The sequence below is a fragment of the Adelges cooleyi genome, unplaced genomic scaffold (assembly GCF_023614345.1).
Source record: "Adelges cooleyi isolate 19-005CV unplaced genomic scaffold, UGA_ACOO_1.1 ACOO_flye_CR_arks_rails_tigmint_CR_PRNA_651, whole genome shotgun sequence".
Taxonomy (NCBI): domain Eukaryota; kingdom Metazoa; phylum Arthropoda; class Insecta; order Hemiptera; family Adelgidae; genus Adelges; species Adelges cooleyi.
In genome coordinates, this window is record NW_026096352.1 from 12,540,971 (window position 1) to 12,561,114 (window position 20,144).

At 29.1% G+C, this 20,144-nt stretch overlaps 1 protein-coding gene across 4 annotated transcripts in view; it reads left to right on the forward strand.

Annotated features, from left to right (window-relative positions):
* LOC126844132 (uncharacterized) overlaps nt 1–20,144 on the forward strand; it is a 91,126-nt gene that overhangs the window by 58,210 nt on the left and 12,772 nt on the right. For 3 of the 4 annotated variants that reach the window (XM_050582003.1, XM_050582004.1, XM_050582005.1), the window contains exons 3-4: nt 9,300–9,396; nt 14,665–14,838. In XM_050582003.1, the coding sequence (XP_050437960.1) occupies nt 9,300–9,396; nt 14,665–14,838 (271 nt within the window). Of the gene's footprint in view, nt 1–4,055; nt 4,198–9,299; nt 9,397–14,664; nt 14,839–20,144 lie in introns of those variants that run through there. The other variant, XM_050582007.1, reaches the window with a different exon arrangement.

The following is a 20,144-nucleotide window of genomic DNA, read 5'->3' on the forward strand; positions in this document are numbered from 1 at the left end:
TTAATGTATATAATCTATATTAACTACCTTAAATCGTTACCTAACTTACAAGCACCGTTTACCATACTATGCAGAGATTAATGGGTTTAAAGTCTACCGTAATAATAGCGCACATCAATACTAATAGACTTTGCCTGGCTTGCTCTTAATTGTCATTACACAAGAGATTACTTACATAAGCTGTGTTCATAATAATAGTAATTTTCTTGACGGAGCTCACTCGAGTGGCGTTCAAAACAATGTCTATGTCAGTTAAGTTGACCCGGTCGAAGATAGACTCACCTTAAAAAATGAGATTTTCAAGTGGTCAAAGAGTAAAATATAATAAAGAAAAAAAAATTAAAAACCCAATGTTGTAAACTTATAATAATATACAAGATGTTCAGAATCTTATGAGTTATGATATTCTTTCGGTGAAGTTACTGTTTCAGCAAAAAAAAAAAAAAAGATTCATATCAGATGTTTATTAAAACAAACTATTATCAAAATAAAGTCGTATTATTGATTTTAAAAATATTTGTTTAAAGGTTAATTATTTTAGAGACTATATTTTGTATTTTTACTTTAGGTAACCAAAATTGGTTAAATAAATATAAATATTTGATGGGTGAGGTAGAATGTAATGGTATTCTTATTTTTTAACATACAAACAATATAATGTGGTATTCCGAGCCAAGACATATCCTTTTTTGACCTTTGACCCAGGTCCCAGGATGTTATTGACTTTTTATTTTCTTCAATTTTTTTTTTTATCTCAGACCGATAACCAGGTCTTTTATAAAAATTTCTAAAACATTTTCACAATAATGTGAATATTTTTTTTTTTTTTATGTAGACCTAAGATGTTTTAAACTGCTGAACCGATTTCTTTATTTATCAAATCTAAATCAAAAATCGTGTTTGAAGGGTATTATGTCAGACCAAAATATAAATAAGTTTACCCTTCAAAAACGAAAACAAAATTCACTTAAAACAAATTACGGCACATTTTTATTTTAGTCTAATTACTTTCTTACTTGAAAAATTATTGACTATTAAACGTACCTATTTTGTGAATAGTCCGAGGGTAGGAAAACAATTTTATCATTTTTTTTTTTGTTTAAAAAAGTAGGTTTTCTTCTTTTAAGATTTTTAAATCACACAATTTATCCGTTGTAAAAATAATAATATAGTTAACAAAATTTACAGTATTCAAATAAAAATGTACTTGTGGATAATAAGAAGAATAAAATGCTTAGTTGTATGTCTATAAACATTGTGAAGGAAATCGACTACTTCATACAACGCGAGAAGGACGAATTTAAATAAAAACTAGGCGAAAATATTTATAACAAAAACACAAGTCATGCATCTAATAGCATTTATCCCAAAGGGAAGATAAAAAATTGAAAATATCACAGCGACCGGTGAATAGAAATATTATAATATGGAAACATATTAAATTGTGTGCAACTATGAATTCTCAATGTATTGCACCTTCTTAAAAACCACACGAACTCACGTTTTCGCCACAGCCGAAAAACATATCCTAAATAGCATAATATTAAAATGACATATCGGTTTCTGTACGTCACGTTCAAATCATACATCATTGCGACAGCAAAACGTGTCAGAAATATATTTGTTTGGCGCAAAAAATGTTTTTAAAAAAAAAACCCTGATGTTTTTCTAAGGATTATTAAACTCGTTTGCGCCCAAGACGTTCCTCAAAAAAACGCATCCGTAGGTATCATATTTAAAAAGTCACCATCCAATACGATTTGTAATAGTATAGTTGAGGAATAAAAAATAACTCGGGGTTTTTTTTTATTATAATAATACATATAAAAGGGTCATGGCATCGATCAAATGTTTTGACGGTTTTGTGTTTCGATACAAATCAAACCTCAACGTTTAACAGCTTATAACGAACTGCTTAACTATATTCGAATGCCGTAAGACAATGTTATTTTGTATCCGTTATAATACAGCGTACAAGTTGTACTATTCGTATTGGCGAAAAACATAATAGTTCTCCTAAATTCCGGTGGTGTAAAACAAAACTACCTACTAAACTACAAAACTTTTACTTTCACTATTTATATACACTATAAAGTGTAGCTGGGAGAACGGCTATATTGTTGTACAAGCATCATGAATTCCCACAAAAAAGCTTTTTATACAGACGTAGATAACGCGCCGTACTATAATTACCGGCTTAAAGTTTCAACATGTATTTATCTTATTATACAAAGCGAGTTTGCTGGTCGACGGAAGTTAATGACTCGAAGTTTGTTTATATAGCCGACCATAAAATTATTGTTTTTAATTTATACCGACAAAAAACCGCAAAATAATATTCTCAAGAACTTTGAAGCCGAAAACTTTGTTGAAATTCTTGAATATTACTCGAGATTTTACTAATTTATTATCTCTTAAATAAACAAGCTTAAAAATGTAAACGCTTTAACGGCTTTAATTAAAATTATAGAGCTTATACGATCTTACAATGTAGATAAGACCAAAACGCTGCGCTTTCACTCACTTTATGTACTAGAAACAAGATTGCAAACCAAATTTTTTTCAATAGATAAAAACCTGAGTATTATTTTAAAATTTTTCTTATAAGAATTACTACAAAAAAACATAATTGTAGACATTTTAGACGTGTCTTGATTTAATTGATTAAATGTTTTTTTTTATTTTTAAACGAAAAAATGAACTTTGTTTTGAAAACAAAATCAAACTATGTTTGTCAATTAGTACGGAACTATAAAAAAAAAAAAAAAAGTTTAAATGCCATAAATTGTTGTTTTATTTTTATCTACAGAATTTTCGTTTTTATTGGGGTGTTTTTTTTTTTATTACGGTCTGTACTAGGTTTGTGTATGGGCTATGAGAAAGACAATTAAACTTTGACAGTAAAGCTATACATTTATACAACCACAGTCGTTTTATGTGTCTATCGAGTTCTCTCGAATTCGGAGAAGTTTTATTGTAACGACCGTTCGAGGGAGAAAAATGCGGGGAGGGGGCCGTTTAGAAAGTTAGTATTTTCTGCCTCGTTGTACACTCCGGTACTATTGTTTTTTTTTAACACTGAGCGAGAGGATAAGGGATAAGACAAAAAAAACAAATGAGTCTACACAAAGAGAACGTTAGGTGACAAGGTTTGGTCGACTTACAAGGTCCAAACAGCTGTCAAATATGCAAACAAATGTTAGCCGCCCTGAGATTGATATGCCAAATCGTATCAATCAACTGTGGCCGTATTATAATATACTAACAAGTAGTTTTTTTTATACAAAGAATAATGTTTACCCAAAAAAGTTCAAGTTACTTATATTAAAAAATCATCTACCTACATCCTATATATATACTTTAACGTGTAAGCCAATAAAAAAAACAACAAATATTTATATATATAAACAGGTAGAGCAAATTTAGCATTAATGCTATACTTTATAGAGCCGTACTCTATAACACTTAAAACAGAATTGCCCATCATAAAAATGTTGTTTGTAACAAACATAATTATTCATATAATAAAACGATAAACAAAGTTAATGATTTTTTACGTCAGATTTCATGGAATTTATGTTGAAAAAGAATTAAGATGAAATATTATGTTTTTCCATTGGAAAAAAGTGGGAACTGTATCGGTATAAAATTCATCAAGCCCTTGGAATTACATTATAACAGTAATATAATTATATAATAATAATTGTAATATTATAAGTAGTTAATGATACACAAATAGCGCTGGTCAAATAAATTCAAGCTGGGTAAACCATAATACTATAGTACTCTTACAATTATTATATTGTTATTTTATTTTCATAATTATTATTTATTATTATTATTATTATTATTATTATTATTATTATTTATAAAATGAAATAATCGATTACCGTTGCAATACCCAAACCATAACGTATCACTGTTATTGTTCAACATAATAGTATGTCACCAGCTGTTGCTAAAGGCCAGATGATATTTATGGGTCCAGTCGGGCATTCCCGTGTTATTATGAAAACAGATTCCATATGGTCAACTTGATAATGACCTTATGATATTATCTTGCTCCTTTTTTATAAGTTCACCAAGTTCGTAGCCCACTGTATCGGCGCCCGCGGTCTGAGCAAGTACACTACACATAACATAGTATTATTATATTCCAAACGGAAATTACCTACAAGAAATCAATAAATAAATATGGTAAGCATGTAATGGTATTAAAATAATATTAAGGTAATTTAGGAGAAAAAAAATATTAGCAATAACCTACAATAACACCAAAAAAAAAAACCATGTACGTTTAGTCGAAAATTCTATAAATTGTTTATCTTAATGGATTGAGTTTTTCAAATGTATTTAAGTAAATTAAACTTAAATATGAGCTGTGTATATTAAGTAAAATTTATTTGAATAATAGGAATTTCCGGTCAAAAGTGACTCCTTATATTATACTAGACTAGTCTTAAACAAAATAAAATATAAAATACCGTCAACATTTTACTAAATCGGAAAACGTATTTAATTTTTTTAATTTAATTTTTAATATGTTGTTAAAATGTTTCAATTGACAAAAAAATATTTACAATGTTATGCTTTGATCATTTAATAGAAATAACGCAGCTTCGACGAGAAGCTGAGAAGTTTTTAATTATACAATAATTTGTATTATGTTAAAATGTATAACACACTAATGTTACTCAGTTTATTAGTAAAATAATTTTAACTAAACAAAAATTGCATTTATATAAATTTACATTGTTTTTTTAAGTTCTATAATTTCTTAATAAAAGTGTAAATATCTATAAATATCTATCTACTAAGTTTTATAAAATCTAAATGATTTAACAGATTTAAGAAGATGATTAGGTAATACAATCGATTATAGAAATAGATAATTATTATCATCATAGTAATATGATAGTATATGTATAATAATTTGTTGAATGTTGACTCTTATAAGCATATTTGTTTTTTTTCTAAAACTTCATGTGGAACTTTACTTTAAGTGATTCATGTTAACTTAAAAATGTAAAAATGGCATGGGAAATGTGAAGTAAAAATACTATATTTCAAAAAAGTATTTTAATTTTAAATGCGGATACAACTTAAATACAAAATAAGAAAAATATCACATCGGTGTGACTTTTAAAGTTTATATTTTATTCATATTATTTCTAGAATAAATTTAAACACTAAATCCCAATACAGGCTGTTCAATAGTTAGTTTTAAATTGTATATTAAATACTATAATGAATATAAAATTAAATTATTTTTTTTGGTTTATATATATATTTTTTTTAATGACACATTTTAAGTAAAAAATTAATTGCTTTTATATTCTAATTTATAAGGGGAAATGAAAGACGTATATTAAAATTGTAATTTTTTTTTAAAATTAATTTACTGACTTTTTTGTGTAAATAATTTAGTTTCCATGAGACTTTAGCACTTGTCATAAATATAACAACAATATGTACTTATTAAATTTTTGTTTAAACAATAACATCATAAACAAATACCTTCTTAACTATGTATCAGACCTAAATCGTAGGTCGGTGACGTTTAATTTATTATACTTTAAATTATTTCTAAAACCATTAGATCTTTGAAGTTCTAAAATAATCTTAAACTTAATTACGAGTAATTATTTTCTGATAAATTTGACACTTAAAATGTTGAGACATATTATTTATAAAGTTATTTAGAAAGTTTTGAAACCAGAAATAGTTTTTAGACAAATAATTATTTAACACAACAGCTATAGTGATTATTCTTTTTTCCTCATTGGTCACATTATATATAAAGTATTTAGAAATTTTGAAATCAATTGAAATTTAATAAATATATTTTTATCACACATTTATTTCCAATGTTTTACTAAAATTTTAAAAATTATGATAATACATTCCACATTTTGATATTATTTAAATAAAATTTTGTTTAATATTAGTTTTTAAACATTGAATCTCCTACTAAACGTGATTTTAAAATATTAATAAAATGTTTGACATTATTTTAAAAACATTATTGTTTTTTTATTGGGTATAGCTTGCTGTTCGGTTTTTTAAACAGATATCCATTTAATTTTGTTTTAAAATTATTTACACATTTTAAATGAAAAAATATTTGAATAACATTTGATTTAAAAAAAGTTTTCATAATTCTGATTACATATTCAACATCCAATAGTTTATTTTAGGTATAATTGGATTTATGTCATTTTTATTTTTAAAAAAATCCTTATCGTTAAATAGAACATTTACTTTCAATGCTATTCATGAGACCTAACCAACTATGGTTGGGTATGCAAACCAATATCTGACATATTATCTGAACTGTACCTACATCAATAATAGTATTGTAGTATATAATGATATAGCCTAAAGGCACTGTCGGAAAATAATGATCCTCAATCCCTAGTATTCCTAAAGACGTAACCAGAGTTCCCTGAACGAATTACCCTGTCTCATATAATATGCTAAGGGTACAACTGTTTTCTTCTATCTGTTATATTACTATGTACTTTTTCCTTTGTCTTGTTAGAAAATCCCTTAGGCTGTACATAAAATAAATTGCGTATGGAAGCCAAATCATTGTATTAAGATACTATGTGGAGGAGAAATATAAATAGTTTGGGCATGTATTTTTAAGCTTATCAACTTGCCCAGACTAGCTCTGACTCTTGGCCACATAATATTACCACACTCAAGCAATGACCATTTGCTCTAATTAATTGTTATAAATACACAAATTATATACTCCAAAAAGCATTCTATAAACAAAATCTTTTGTTCAATTTTTAAGAAATTCGACTTCTTATTAAAACTGTTATAATATGATACATAGTATTACACCCAATTTATTTTCATTTAAGCAGAATTGTTCATTGCCGGAGTTCTATAAATTACATGTTCAACTAATGGTAGTGTGGCACAACCATTAGCGATGTACATACTATTATGTTGGATAAAAACTAATATTTTGACCCTTTTTAAAAGCGTTCATGTTTTACACACCAGGCATCCTTAATATTTTATGTATAAAAGTAATTATAAACGCAGAAAATATGTATTTTAAATGTAATACTCTAATTCCCTCTTCTTGCTATTAAACAGAAACAAAATTTTTAAACTATCTAGAAAGCAAAATCTATTACTGCAGGGTGACCACAAAAACCCTTAACACTTAAAAATAACAAAATATCGTTTATGGTCATGGAAGACGGACATCATCTTCCTGACCTCATTTTTGCTACTTGAAGTAAATGGCGTACACCCACAAACGTATTACATAAGTTAAATACAATTTTTTTTAAATTTATATTATTTTGGTTTTTTTTTTAATGTTTAGAGTTTCCGTGGTCGTTATACTATAAAAACAATACATTTGTAGTACTACTTAAGAAAAAAAAATGTTTTGAACATCACAGAATATATTAAAACTTTTTCAGTAAAAGCAATAAAAAGTCGCCTGACTGCCAACAGTATAGCTTTAAATAAAAGGGTCGTAGAAAAAATTAAAATTAAAAAAAAACTTTAGATTACAGATTCGGTAGAATGTTGCACGCTAAAACGAATTAACTGATTGCAGGTTACGTTTGTGTTAGTCAACCGAGTTTACACAGTCCCTGAATAGAATTACTGACCATGTTGGGTTCTGATTACAAACGACCGGCTGTGTTTCTGTTCCACTAGACACATACTTACTCGAAACTATTTTAATTGTCTTGTCCCGGAACTACTGATTCGACGGAATTCGATTAGCCGTCGTAGGGTTTTCTCGGTGTGCACTTGAGATAACAATATTATTATGCGGCCAACATAATCGGGCTACCGAATAACTTGCAAAATGCCATCCAACCCGCTAATCCAATTATCATCAGTATGTTTGCAGTAGTAGTACTTATATAAAGGTACAAACATTATAATTGAGTTCTGTATTGTCGTACCGCGTATGTCACCAAACCGGAACGCTTGGTTCAGTCCTCTGTCCGACATCCAACCTAACCTTATACCGATCCCAACGTGCTTTAAAATAATTAAAATATGGACAACACATTGGGACAGAGTAATTTGTAATTATAAATAAACCCTTTCAACTGCTACCCTAACCCTGTTTGTCACTAGAATGTCTCCTTCTTTTTTTTTCCAAGGTCTATACTAAAATAAATGCTACAGGAGGTACGAGGGAACAACATTAACAACATTGGGCATTCTAAATGATTATTTAAATAATTTTTTTAGTCGAAACATTCATCTTGGATTTGGTCGAATAATAAGAGATTATTCGAATAAAAATATGCACAAATCTGTTAACGGCACCTGACAGTGGTAATGAAATTGTTTTTTTTTTTATATAGTTTATGGAGCATCTAATTAAACTGATAAGCTTAGTACTTTTTATATCGGCTGAACGATAAACAGTTTGGAGTAGTTATTTTTCAAGTTAAAATATGTTTTAGTGTTTAAACAAAACGACATCTATAAGTATAATAATATATTCCAGCTATTCGAGATTTCGCACTATTGTTCAAACGCGTTTATCTCAAGACTGCAAATCCCTTTAATTAAAAAAAAACTTTTTAACGCACACAATCAAACAGTGTTTTATATAAGTTTTCTCTATTATACAGTATCTGTCTGGTTTTCACACTCAACTTCACAAGTCTAAAATATTATACAAAATTAAGAAAAGTTTTACTTCTTTACTTGGGAAAATGATCATAGGTTTTTATGTTCCTTGGTTTAAACTCAAACAAAATGGGAAAGTCTTAGAGTGCTTTTTCCGTGCTATAATGGGTAGTTAAAGGAGGAATTTTTTCAACTTTGGCCGAACTTTCTTTAATTTTTGTAAGTTTTTCCCATTCACTATGAGTAAGGTTTAGTGGTATTGTCCATAAAGGCTGTACATTTTCTTTGGCAATGTTTTCTTTCCTAGGTGTTGATACTTTAGTAGAAGTTTTTAAACTTCGTTAATGGATGTCTATATATTTTTTAATTGGAATAACACTGTAACACCGGTTGAGTATTGGAAATTATCTGAAAATTGACCTTGATATATCAGTTTACAATATATTATATTATACAGCGTTATCTCTATAGTGGTTGTGCATGAACGTATGTTTTTTTTTTTTTAATTTGCCTTATATTATTATAGTTTATATATAAAATTGTATTACAATAATTATTATCGCTGTGGCCCGTTACTGCTCATAATATATAATATATATTATATTCTGTGACGAGTTATCTTTTTACACGACAAACGTTTATCTAAGTGGTGTATATTATTTTTGTTTCAGGAATCTCGGGGGAAGAGACCGTTTAAAATATGGGACGGTTATCGAAACACGAGAAAAAGCCTAGTGGCTTCCAGCTTGAACGAACTTGAATCTCGAGGTAAGTACGACGTTGGAAGCATACTAATGTTATATTCATTGGACGGTGTTGTATGGGTAACGCCCGTTTTAAGCTTTGAGGTAACATTATTGTCTTCAACGATATCGACTATATAACACATTGTATATGTCCCGTGCTATTATTATTATGTACTTGCCTCTAAAACGAAAATAATATTACCTCGAGCAAAAAATAAAATAAGCAAACACAGCATATACCAAGAACAGTATCTGGTCTTTGCCGTGTTATAAATACATAAACGACTTAATGCCAGGCGACAACGTCATCTCAACGTTTGTCTTATCCAGTAGCCGTTCTCGCGACAAGTTGAATTTCATTAAGAATATTTTTAGGTCAAAGCAACAACATTAAATAATTTATGTCCGGAATGCCATCGTTTCGCTGTCTTGCATAAAACGATTTATAGTGCTTTCAAAATACAACATGCGCCACGTTTGTAATTAAATTTTTGCACGTCCCATTGTGTTATCATTGATGGCGTACTTAGTTGTAGAACGGGGCAGCTACGTGGGACGGATTTAGCGCGAAAAACATTTTCTGTTCGGTTCAATTTGTTGTCCTTAAAATCCTTTTCATGATGTCAAAATACTAAGAAAAATAAACGAAATTGGCTTTACTCATAAAAAAAAATTATTTAATTAGTACTTTGAAGCTTATCCAAATGAACCAGTAAACTAATTGACATTTTCGAAATTTATTAAAACCTAAATTAATTTAATTGAACAATTTTTAGTTTTAGAGTAACTTTTATTAAGATTTTATCTTTTGAATGCTATTCATTTTGGTTTCAACCAGAAAGCGGATTTTTAAGTTTTTACATACCTATTATGTTTATTGGTTTTTAGCAACTCAACGTGAGTTAAACATGTGGTCGATTTGTCCATCACAGAATTAGTAATAAATTCATTTTACATATTAGAGCACATTTTGGAGATGAGAGAATACTTTAACATTTGGTATTTTTTTGTTACATAATTTTTTTAAATATAGAGAATGATTACAATGGTTTTATTTATTTTCACATATTTATTGGCTTTTTGCAGACATACAGTGAAAAACGTGGACAATTTATCAATGATTTTGTTGAAAATGTATTATTTTGAACTATTAGAGAATAATATATTGGTGATTAGAGATTATTTTCAGCTTTGATCATTTTTTTTAACACATTTTAGAAAATGTTTTTATTGGTACATAATAGCATTAATAATTTTAACTTAAAATCCACTCTCTAATTACAAAAATTATGTCAAAAAAGACTATTAGCCCACAAAATCCCCTGAATATATTATACAAAGTTTAATTTTTACATACATATTTTTCCAAGTACCCTAACCTTATTATACATATGCAAGCAGAATAGCGCCAATTAAACCAGGCTTTGGCTCTGCGTTTGGAAACTAATTTTAATTTTCAAGAATTCCTTACAAATTTATAAAGATAAAGGGAGAAATTGTTTTTTAATAACATTTTAAGCAACGTCATTATATTAAACCAAAATCATTTTTGGACAACAAACGATTTTTTTTGTAACGAAGTATATTTTATACATATGCCGATGTTTTCTTTAGATTTGTTTTTATTGAACGACTACTCGCTACAAATATAAAGCTACACATTACAATATACATACAGTCAATACACCAATAAAGAAAAACATTTTTTTTTTTAATGTGATTTAAAAATTGTATGTCGCTCCATGGTAGATGTTGCTTAAATAAATACTAGTTAAATCTTTATGTACTCGACGATAATAACCTTTTCAGGAACACTGACTTGACAATGATTACTTTTTTCAATAACTCTAAGAAAAAATAAGATTATATTTATATACCGTTACTCGGAACGTGTATACAAACTCCCTAAGGAGGTGCTGTAGTTTGATCAAAAGAATTATACAAAATGTACTTTAAAAGTTGTTAGCGAACAGATATCCGTTATAGCTGCCTGCTAGTGTCATAAAAGTACCTTTTAAAATAATTTAAGATACTATCCAAATGGATTTTTATCGAAAATTGTTCAGTTGAGTTTGTTTTTAAAAAGTGTTTTAAATTCTGAATGAAAATCTGAATAAAGCAAAAAGTACTAGATTTTATATTATAGCTTCAACAAATATATTAAAAATTAAGTAATGTCCTTGATAAAAACTACAGTAAAAAAACAATATAAGTATTTAACAAAGTATTTAAATGCCAGCTATAATAAATACATCCACAGTCGAGGTGAACAAATTAAATTTAAGAATATTATTAATATTTGTTTAGACACACCATTAATAGTTCATATAGCCCCTGATTAACAAAAATGATCATACTAAAAGTTTTGTTTTCATCTATACTTAGAATTTTAAATGTATCTATAGAGCGCTTAATTAAAAAATATGCTGAGGCGTTAATTCTAACAGAAAATTCATTAATTTCTACCACCGATAGCTTAGAATATATTTAAAAAAGGTCGTTCTACTAAGGTAGGTAATTGGAAAATCCCAAGGCCCTAAGTAAACCGACAGATAGTGTGTTTGGGAAAATATGGAGTAGCGACAAAATAAGGTTTAATTAAAAAGGTTAAAAATGTTAATTAGAGAAATACCAGAACTCCTATGGAATAATTTCGTGGCAAACGGTTCAACTAAATAAAAAACTCTGAAGTTTCATAATGCAATTATATACTATAGTTACTAACTATGTTAATTTGGCTTAACATTTTAAATGTGCATATATTAAAAACAAGGTTGAAGTATACAATAATTATTCTACTTAAAAGGGACGACTTTGATGATTGTTTTTATTTTTATAGTTCTTTTAAAACTTATGATAATTATATAAAAACGATCACATTACTTTAAGTACTCTTCTCTTGATTTGTCTTTAAGTAGGCGTGGCGTAAGAAATACAAGATATTTATTCAAATTAATTTGTGAATTCTCATTGAAGTATAAAAAAGAAGCTTAGCAAAGCAAGCGCAAGCATCGCGCCCTGTCTCTTTAACCATAATGTAAGAAAATACATTACATTTTTTTATACCTAATACATAGGTACATATAACTGCTGAAATAATTTAGTACAATAATTAAATATCAGTGTCTATTGTTTCAAACATGTTGTATTAGCAAGTTGATGAATATTTGAACCACTTTATTTTATAGACAAAAAATAAACACATTTTGTCCGATTATAAAATACGATACTTAACCATAACACGATTTAAAGTTATATATGTATAAATAAATTAATGTGATTAATTTTAGAAGCAGAACGAAATCCCCGAGTAAATAAATTAGAGTCACTGTTCACTATATAAACAATTATTTGTTAGACATGCGTTCAAAAAAGGATGTATTAATATAAAAAATATAAAACACTGTTAATTCAACAGTAATACAATTCAATTAATACATTTCTTGATTAATTTCACAGCTATTTTAATTGCAGATATAATATTTGTTAAATTATAAACAGCTGTATGGGAATTTATTTTAGTTAACAATTAGTTTTTATTTATCTAATAATAATACTATAAAAAAATTGAAAACTTTTTGCAACCAAAATATAACACCAATCTTACTGAAAATGTTGATATTATGTATTCATTAAACTTCATAAAAAAATGGTTTTTCAAAATTTATACATATAATTTAATATGATTTTTTTTTTAAATGTTGCCGTCAAAATGTGTTTCATCGATGAGTGGTGGAGTAATCTACATGACGACATTTTTTAATTTAACCGAAAAAAACTTTTTTGAGTATTATAGTTCATTTAGTTTGATAAACCTAATGAACTTATAATTTGAAAAATTAGTTTAAATTTAAAATACGAAAACAATTTATTGGTGGGGGTTATTTACGACATCAGTCGACATTAAAACAGTCATGAAAAAATCGAAATTTAGTTTACTTGGCTGGAAGTTAAATTTTTTTCTGCTATAGTTATCCTACTATGTACCATGATAACATGTGCTATATTTACTAGACTTACGACTTCCGGCCAAGTAAATTAAATTTCGATTTTTTTATGACTGGTTTGATATGTCGACTGATTTTGTTTGTTGACAATGATGTATAATAAATATATTGCATTATAGTATTTACTTAGTTCCTATATTATAGCACGTATTTTAAGGCTTATGTGGTGAAACACTTATTTTTTTTTTTTTACTTAGCTACCATTTACACTGAGTTAACGAAGATTTTTTTGTTGGGACATCATTAGTTTTTTTTTTAATTATTTTATAAAAATATAGCATTAACCGTCAGTATTAGCAAATTAAACACAAAGACAACACACCACAAGATACAGCACAATACACAACAATTGCATGACAGTGTAGCTGTAGACATAACAATGGTGGGGACTCCCCCGTTCCGACCCCTCGCCGTCATACATACACAACGCCTACATAAACGTATACACAACAGACAAGTATCTCGAAACCTCAGATATGTTGTACTATTTTGTTTGTACCTAAGAAAGTATTCAACCAATCAATATGTTCATTTCTGTCCAGCCGTTTTCCCACAAAATCATTCCGAATTTTATGGTAAAATTTTCACGCGTTTAATGGGATCGCATTTTTTAGACTAGACAAATATTTATATTAAAATAGGGGGCAATTTGTTTAGTACTTATAGCAGCACAGTGGTTAAATCCGGCACTGATCTTAATAGGTTTCTTTTTTGAAAAAATGTATTGAACGCCAGGCTCCCAACTCTATTTTGTAACTATCCTTGTTCGCTATATAGGCTGATCAATATTTTAATTTTACAGTGCCAAATTTATCAGTATTATGATACAGCAGTTTATCCATTACACAAGGTCGTTAATTTTACAATTTCGTTTTGTTATTATATAAATACATTTATTTTCTTTTTTTAACAAATATCCTATTGAGAGAGTATTATTACTTTTTTTTCAATAATATTCAATATTTTCTTTATCATCAGGCGCGCAACATAGCCATATCTGAATAATTTATTCTACGATAAGGCTTGGTCGCATACTCGAACATGAGGAAAAATTAAAAATAAATAAGTACCTCGTATGTAAAATAACAATATTATAAAACGAATGATTATAATTATGATTTATTTATTTCGGCCGTGATTAACTTTCGTAACGGTTGGCATAATAATAATAACTAAATAATTAGTTATTTGTTATAAATTATTTTTTTTTGTATACTGTTATTAGTGTGTATATATGTGTGTGAAATCTTTTTTTTTATTGACATCATAAACGCTGGTTACAGGTAAAGAGAAATTGAACATCGGTCCCGCCGAAACGGTCCGTTTGGTGTTGGAAGCCGATGGCACGCAAATCGAGGATCCGGATTATTTTAAAACACTGCCAAACAATACAACTGTGTTACTGCTCAGGGACGGCGAGAGTTGGTCGCCGGCCGGCGTCGAAGCAATCACAGCCGGTGAGTGACAATCAACGGGGACTTTTCCCATTACAATTAAGTAGTAGTACCTTCTCCTCCATTGTTGTTTCCATTTTGGGTCCCGGTCGTCTACCGCGTTATCTCGCAGTTCGCAGGCGTTTTCCCATCAAGGCACAATGACCGCCGTTTTGTAATTAAAATCGTTTCCACGCGACAAACCATGGGCCTATGTTAGCATTAATATAGCAGTCATGCGACAAATACCGCAACGTCTTGCCGCCTTAACAGTATTGACATTAATAAAATGATTGCAATAAACTGACAAAGACATCACGAAGGTACGGAAACGCGATTACGCGGTTTTATCTCAACACAATGCCAAAAAAAACTGTAAAAAGTGTCGACTGTCACTCGAGCGCCGTTTGCAACGATCGAGCTAACAAAAACAACACAATTAACAAAGCACACAGCGCCGAATAATCTTGAAAATGTTTGCTCAAGGCGTCTATTTAGATTATGGTACAGGATAAATTCAAAAACTCGAAACCCTTGAGCGGCACGTTTAAGTTAACAATAACCATGCTCAACAATCGTATTGACTATTAGTTTATTCTTTTTATTTATTTTTATTTAAAATATCATTGAAAATATTTGATCGACAAATTCAATTAACATTAACTAAAACAACAACTATAAAGAAAAAATCTCAACTCGAAAAACTCCCCCCCCCCTCTCTCTCTCACCCTTTCTTTCATTAGGCGAATCGATATTTTTTGACATTTGAAGATTAAAGCGCTTTATCAACTCGAAGGTAATCTAAGCAATGTCATATCTTATAACATATACTTGACACCACAAAATAATATACCGTTACATCCCGGTTGATAAATGATACAAATATGATAGTGCGTTGCATTTGTAATACGACCAAGTGACTTTATTACCAGTGAAAAATAACACTCTTGAGAATACTATACCTAACACCGCTATTTAATAGACTCTAATAAGAATAATATATTATTATACTCACATTGGCAGGTTAGACGGCGTTGTGTATAGGCAATTTAGATACAATGCCGCTATTATAATAATGCTATTGATTCGATTAAAGATTTTTAAGTAGTGTCGTAGACATTCCATAGGTGTGGCCGGTGGCGGGTAATGTGGTACAATTTTTCAGTCAATATTTTTCTAGCATTTCCTACTTTTTTATCAGTTCCGATTATTCTTTGTTCTTAAAAAAAAGCCAATCCTTTTGGCATATCTTTGACTGGTACAAATGCCAACCCATCGAACATAATATTACAACAATTTTGAAATACTTTACTCTCAGGATAGTGCTATTTTAAGCCTAAACTTTGAACTTTTCAGTGTATGCTTTGCCTGAGATGATAAAAGCAGCCTTTGATAGTCAGATCATCACATAGTACACTTTTTGAGGCTTCTAAGACTGCTTGTTAAAGGTTTATGTATTATTTGAGGATTTGGGTATAATTTTTTTTGAGCACAATTGAATACATTGAATTGTTATGCAGAAAGCAATCAACCCACAAAAAAAAAGTATTTGCGAAGCAGTATTTTTTCGTCCTATTTTTTTTTTTTTTTTTGTGGGTTGGTTGCTTTCTGCATAACGCCATCAATTATCATTTACAAAATTTCTTTCTATGTAGACAGCGTTTTTCTTTCTAAAATACAGTAAAGGGTAGTTAGGTATAAATTTATTTTTCTTGCTCTCTGGTTAATGATGTGAAATGTCGGATTTGGGATTTTTAGAGGTATTTTTAATGTTTTATACAAAACAAAAAACCGCTGTGACATTTGAGTAACAGAGACTAACTCTTGCATGAAGCGATTAATTTTTATAGAATTTTTTTTCTTTTTAACAATATTTCTTTACTGAAAAATATATTTTAAATATATTTTTATTTAAAACACATTACACAATAATATGCTTTACAAATAACCAAGTAAAAAAAACTAGTGATTGTAGAGATTAAACTAAATTTAAAAATTTACATTTCTGGTCTGAAAAGTATACAACTTATATCTCATTGTAGTAATAATACTAAATGTATTGGTTAATACATTTTGTCTTTAAAAATTTTATGGTTAATAAATTGGTTCGATTTATTTCTGTAAGGGGAAAATAATTATAATTAAAAATGTATTAATTTAATTACTATTTCTCTATTATCAACTGACAGCTGATAAATAAAAGTAAAAACGAAGGGAGAGGTTTAACGCAATTGGTACTATATTTACTTGCTCTACTCTCTTTATCTAAGCATTTAAAACTTTCTAACTCAAGAATATTAGCTATCGACTAGCCATTTTTTTTAGCAGATCATTATTTATTAATACAAATGTGAAATGAGTATATTTTAATTTCGTAAAAAAACTAAGATTTATTTATTTTGAATTGTATAACATAAAAATATAATTTTTTAAATTATAGAACACTTATTTTTGAAACAATTTTCCATGAACACATAGTTGCTCATGTGTTAAGCAAGGACAAACAATACGTTGGATGTAGATTATAGATACGGTTTAATAATATATTCATTGAATTACACAATTTTATCGTTTATTATTATGAACTAAATATTCACAAAAACAATATACGATTTACAATTATACACTAACAATACTATAAAGTGCTTTAAATTTATGTTGGCGTCACAATATTGTTAATAACTTAACAAAATATATAATTCAAATTACAAACAGCTATTTGTGTCATTAATGTTCAGGCGTTATCTAATTCACTTATTTTGTAACTATTAACTATTTCTCCTGCGAACTCCGTAAACGAACGTATTACTTCAAAACTAATATTTCTAAATACTTTTTTGATGAACTTAACAAAAATAGACACACAGTATGTACTCTCGATTTGAGCAAAATGGGTCAAATTAATTTTGTATTTGTTTTTTATTTCATTCAATATGACCGATCGGTTTCTGATATATTCTAGGGTGATTTTGAAAGAAGTCAATTTCTTCAAACGACAGCCGAACAATAATTTCGAATTTATATTATCAAGCATTTCCGAAATGAGTTTTTTGTTTTCCGTGTTGTGTTCTACCGCAAAGAATTGTTCGGGTGGCTTTCTGAACAGTTTGGCGATGAATGTCATTTCTGGATGCTTGTTTAATTTGAAATAACGAATTATTTTATTCACATTACTGTCCATCGTATGATTTAAAAGTTTTATCCTTAATTTGAAATGCATACGGTCGTTTTCCCACGTTTCTACCGTATGCGGTTGCTGTAGGTCAAACAACACTTCCATGTTGATTTGAAGCAAGTGTTTCCAAGACGATTGTAACACAACGATTTTGACCAAGTCGGCTAAAAAATCCTGCAGTTCCTTTAGGTTTTTTATCAAGTCGTGCACCGAGTCAAAGTGTTTTCTACTCGAGTGTTCTACCAGTTGGCCGTACGCGTTTTGCCATTGGTCGATTTCCGCAAATTCGTGTACCAGACTTTTGACAACATGTCGGACTGGCCATAAAAACGCTAAACTCAAATTAGAAATTAAAAATAACAATCCATGATTGTCTATCACCAACGACCGTTGAACACTTTGGTACATGCTGGTCAGTGCCCGATCGACGCTTCCCGTGAACCCCACCAGGATCGAGTCGTTTCCCACAGGACTTTCCAGGAGCGTTTGCAATTGCTGGTAATAAGCCGAATTGCTGTACTGATCGTTGTACGCGTTTTGCTGGTCGCAGTTGTTTAGAGTGTACCGCCGGAGTAGCTTGCAAACGGTCTGGTGGCTATTGAGTAAGTCGTATTGCTCGGCTTTAAGGTTTTTGGCAAATCTCAAGTACATTATATACATGTAAGACAGCCATATCGGGCCCGCCGAGTCCACCCTACCGAAATTATACAAGACGTTCAACATTTCGACGATTTTGTCTTTTATGGAAGAAAACCCATAGTCGTGGCTGGTCAGATCTGATTTCTTGAAAACCATCTCGATCACGTGCAAGTAATGGCTAATGTTGAAAACGTAACCGCACACAAGTTCCCGGTAGATCTCATCGATATTAGCCTTTAAAGTGTCCTCCGTTTCCTCTGCTTGCCTTACGACGACGTGCCGACGGTCATAATATCCTCTATCGATTTTTAACAAATCTTCATAATGGCTCAACGATAATTTCTGACACATATCGCAACTCAGCCAAAGACAAGTTGAAATTGTCAACGCCAACCAAAGTCGCGATGAACACATGTTTATTAAAAAAAAAAAAATACACAAACACTTACAAAGCAAGTGTAACCAATACTACGGGTACGGCGGATTCACGGTGGTGTACAAAAGCGACGTATTTGTGTGCTCAACTTAGAACAAATAAACGGATAAGCCTATAAAATATGTTTTCAAGTGTTATAAATTATAATATCAGTTGGATATACGAAAAACATAACTAAAGTATGTAACTTTATGTTTTATATTTCTAATAGTTTACATTTTTTAACGGTAAAAGAATAAATAAACTATGATAATCAATGCGTACCTACAACAATTTGTGTAGAATTCTATAGATGACTAATTTAAATAAAAAAATAAAGTTTCAACGATTTATTTGTATTCTATACATTAAATCATTTCGGAAAGATACAATTTAAAAAACACAATATAGCAACATACCATTTTACTATCATCACACGTTAGTTCTTAATTGGAGTTTTTTATTACGATTTTTAATCAAATTTGATTTGTTCAATGCCTTTCTTATTTGTTTCTCTCTGTTTTGCATTGAAATATATTTCGTTTAATATTTATTTTTTTAAATAAATGCAAGTATGCACAAATCTCTTAAAAAAATCCATCGTTATCATCATCATCATGTAGCTTAACGGGCTAATGTTCTATTTTTCACATGTTATTTGCTCTGTTCAGCGGCGCAGTTTTTGTTTGATTCGAAAATGATTATTGTGAAGATTAGTGTTTTCAAAGTTATTGTTTTTATTTTATCACTTACTTTATAAATCATGTTTTCATGTTTCCTATTTTATTTATAGCAATTTTCAATTAGTTAATTGTAGGCCAAAGTCACGGTATAGACTGAACGGGAAAAATTACCGCATTAAAATACCTATCATTTTTCTAAAAATAAACGAATAAAACAATTAAAATGCATTAGCATATTTATATTAATATACAATTATTTTGTTTTAATTAACTAGACTGGGCAAGTGAAGTCAATACATATTTTAGGGCAACAAAGTTAAGATATTTTCAATATACATTGTATATTGACACAAAAAATGTATTTTAAAAGTAATGATATGTTAAATTTTTCTTAGCTTCGATGCAAAACAAAGAAGTT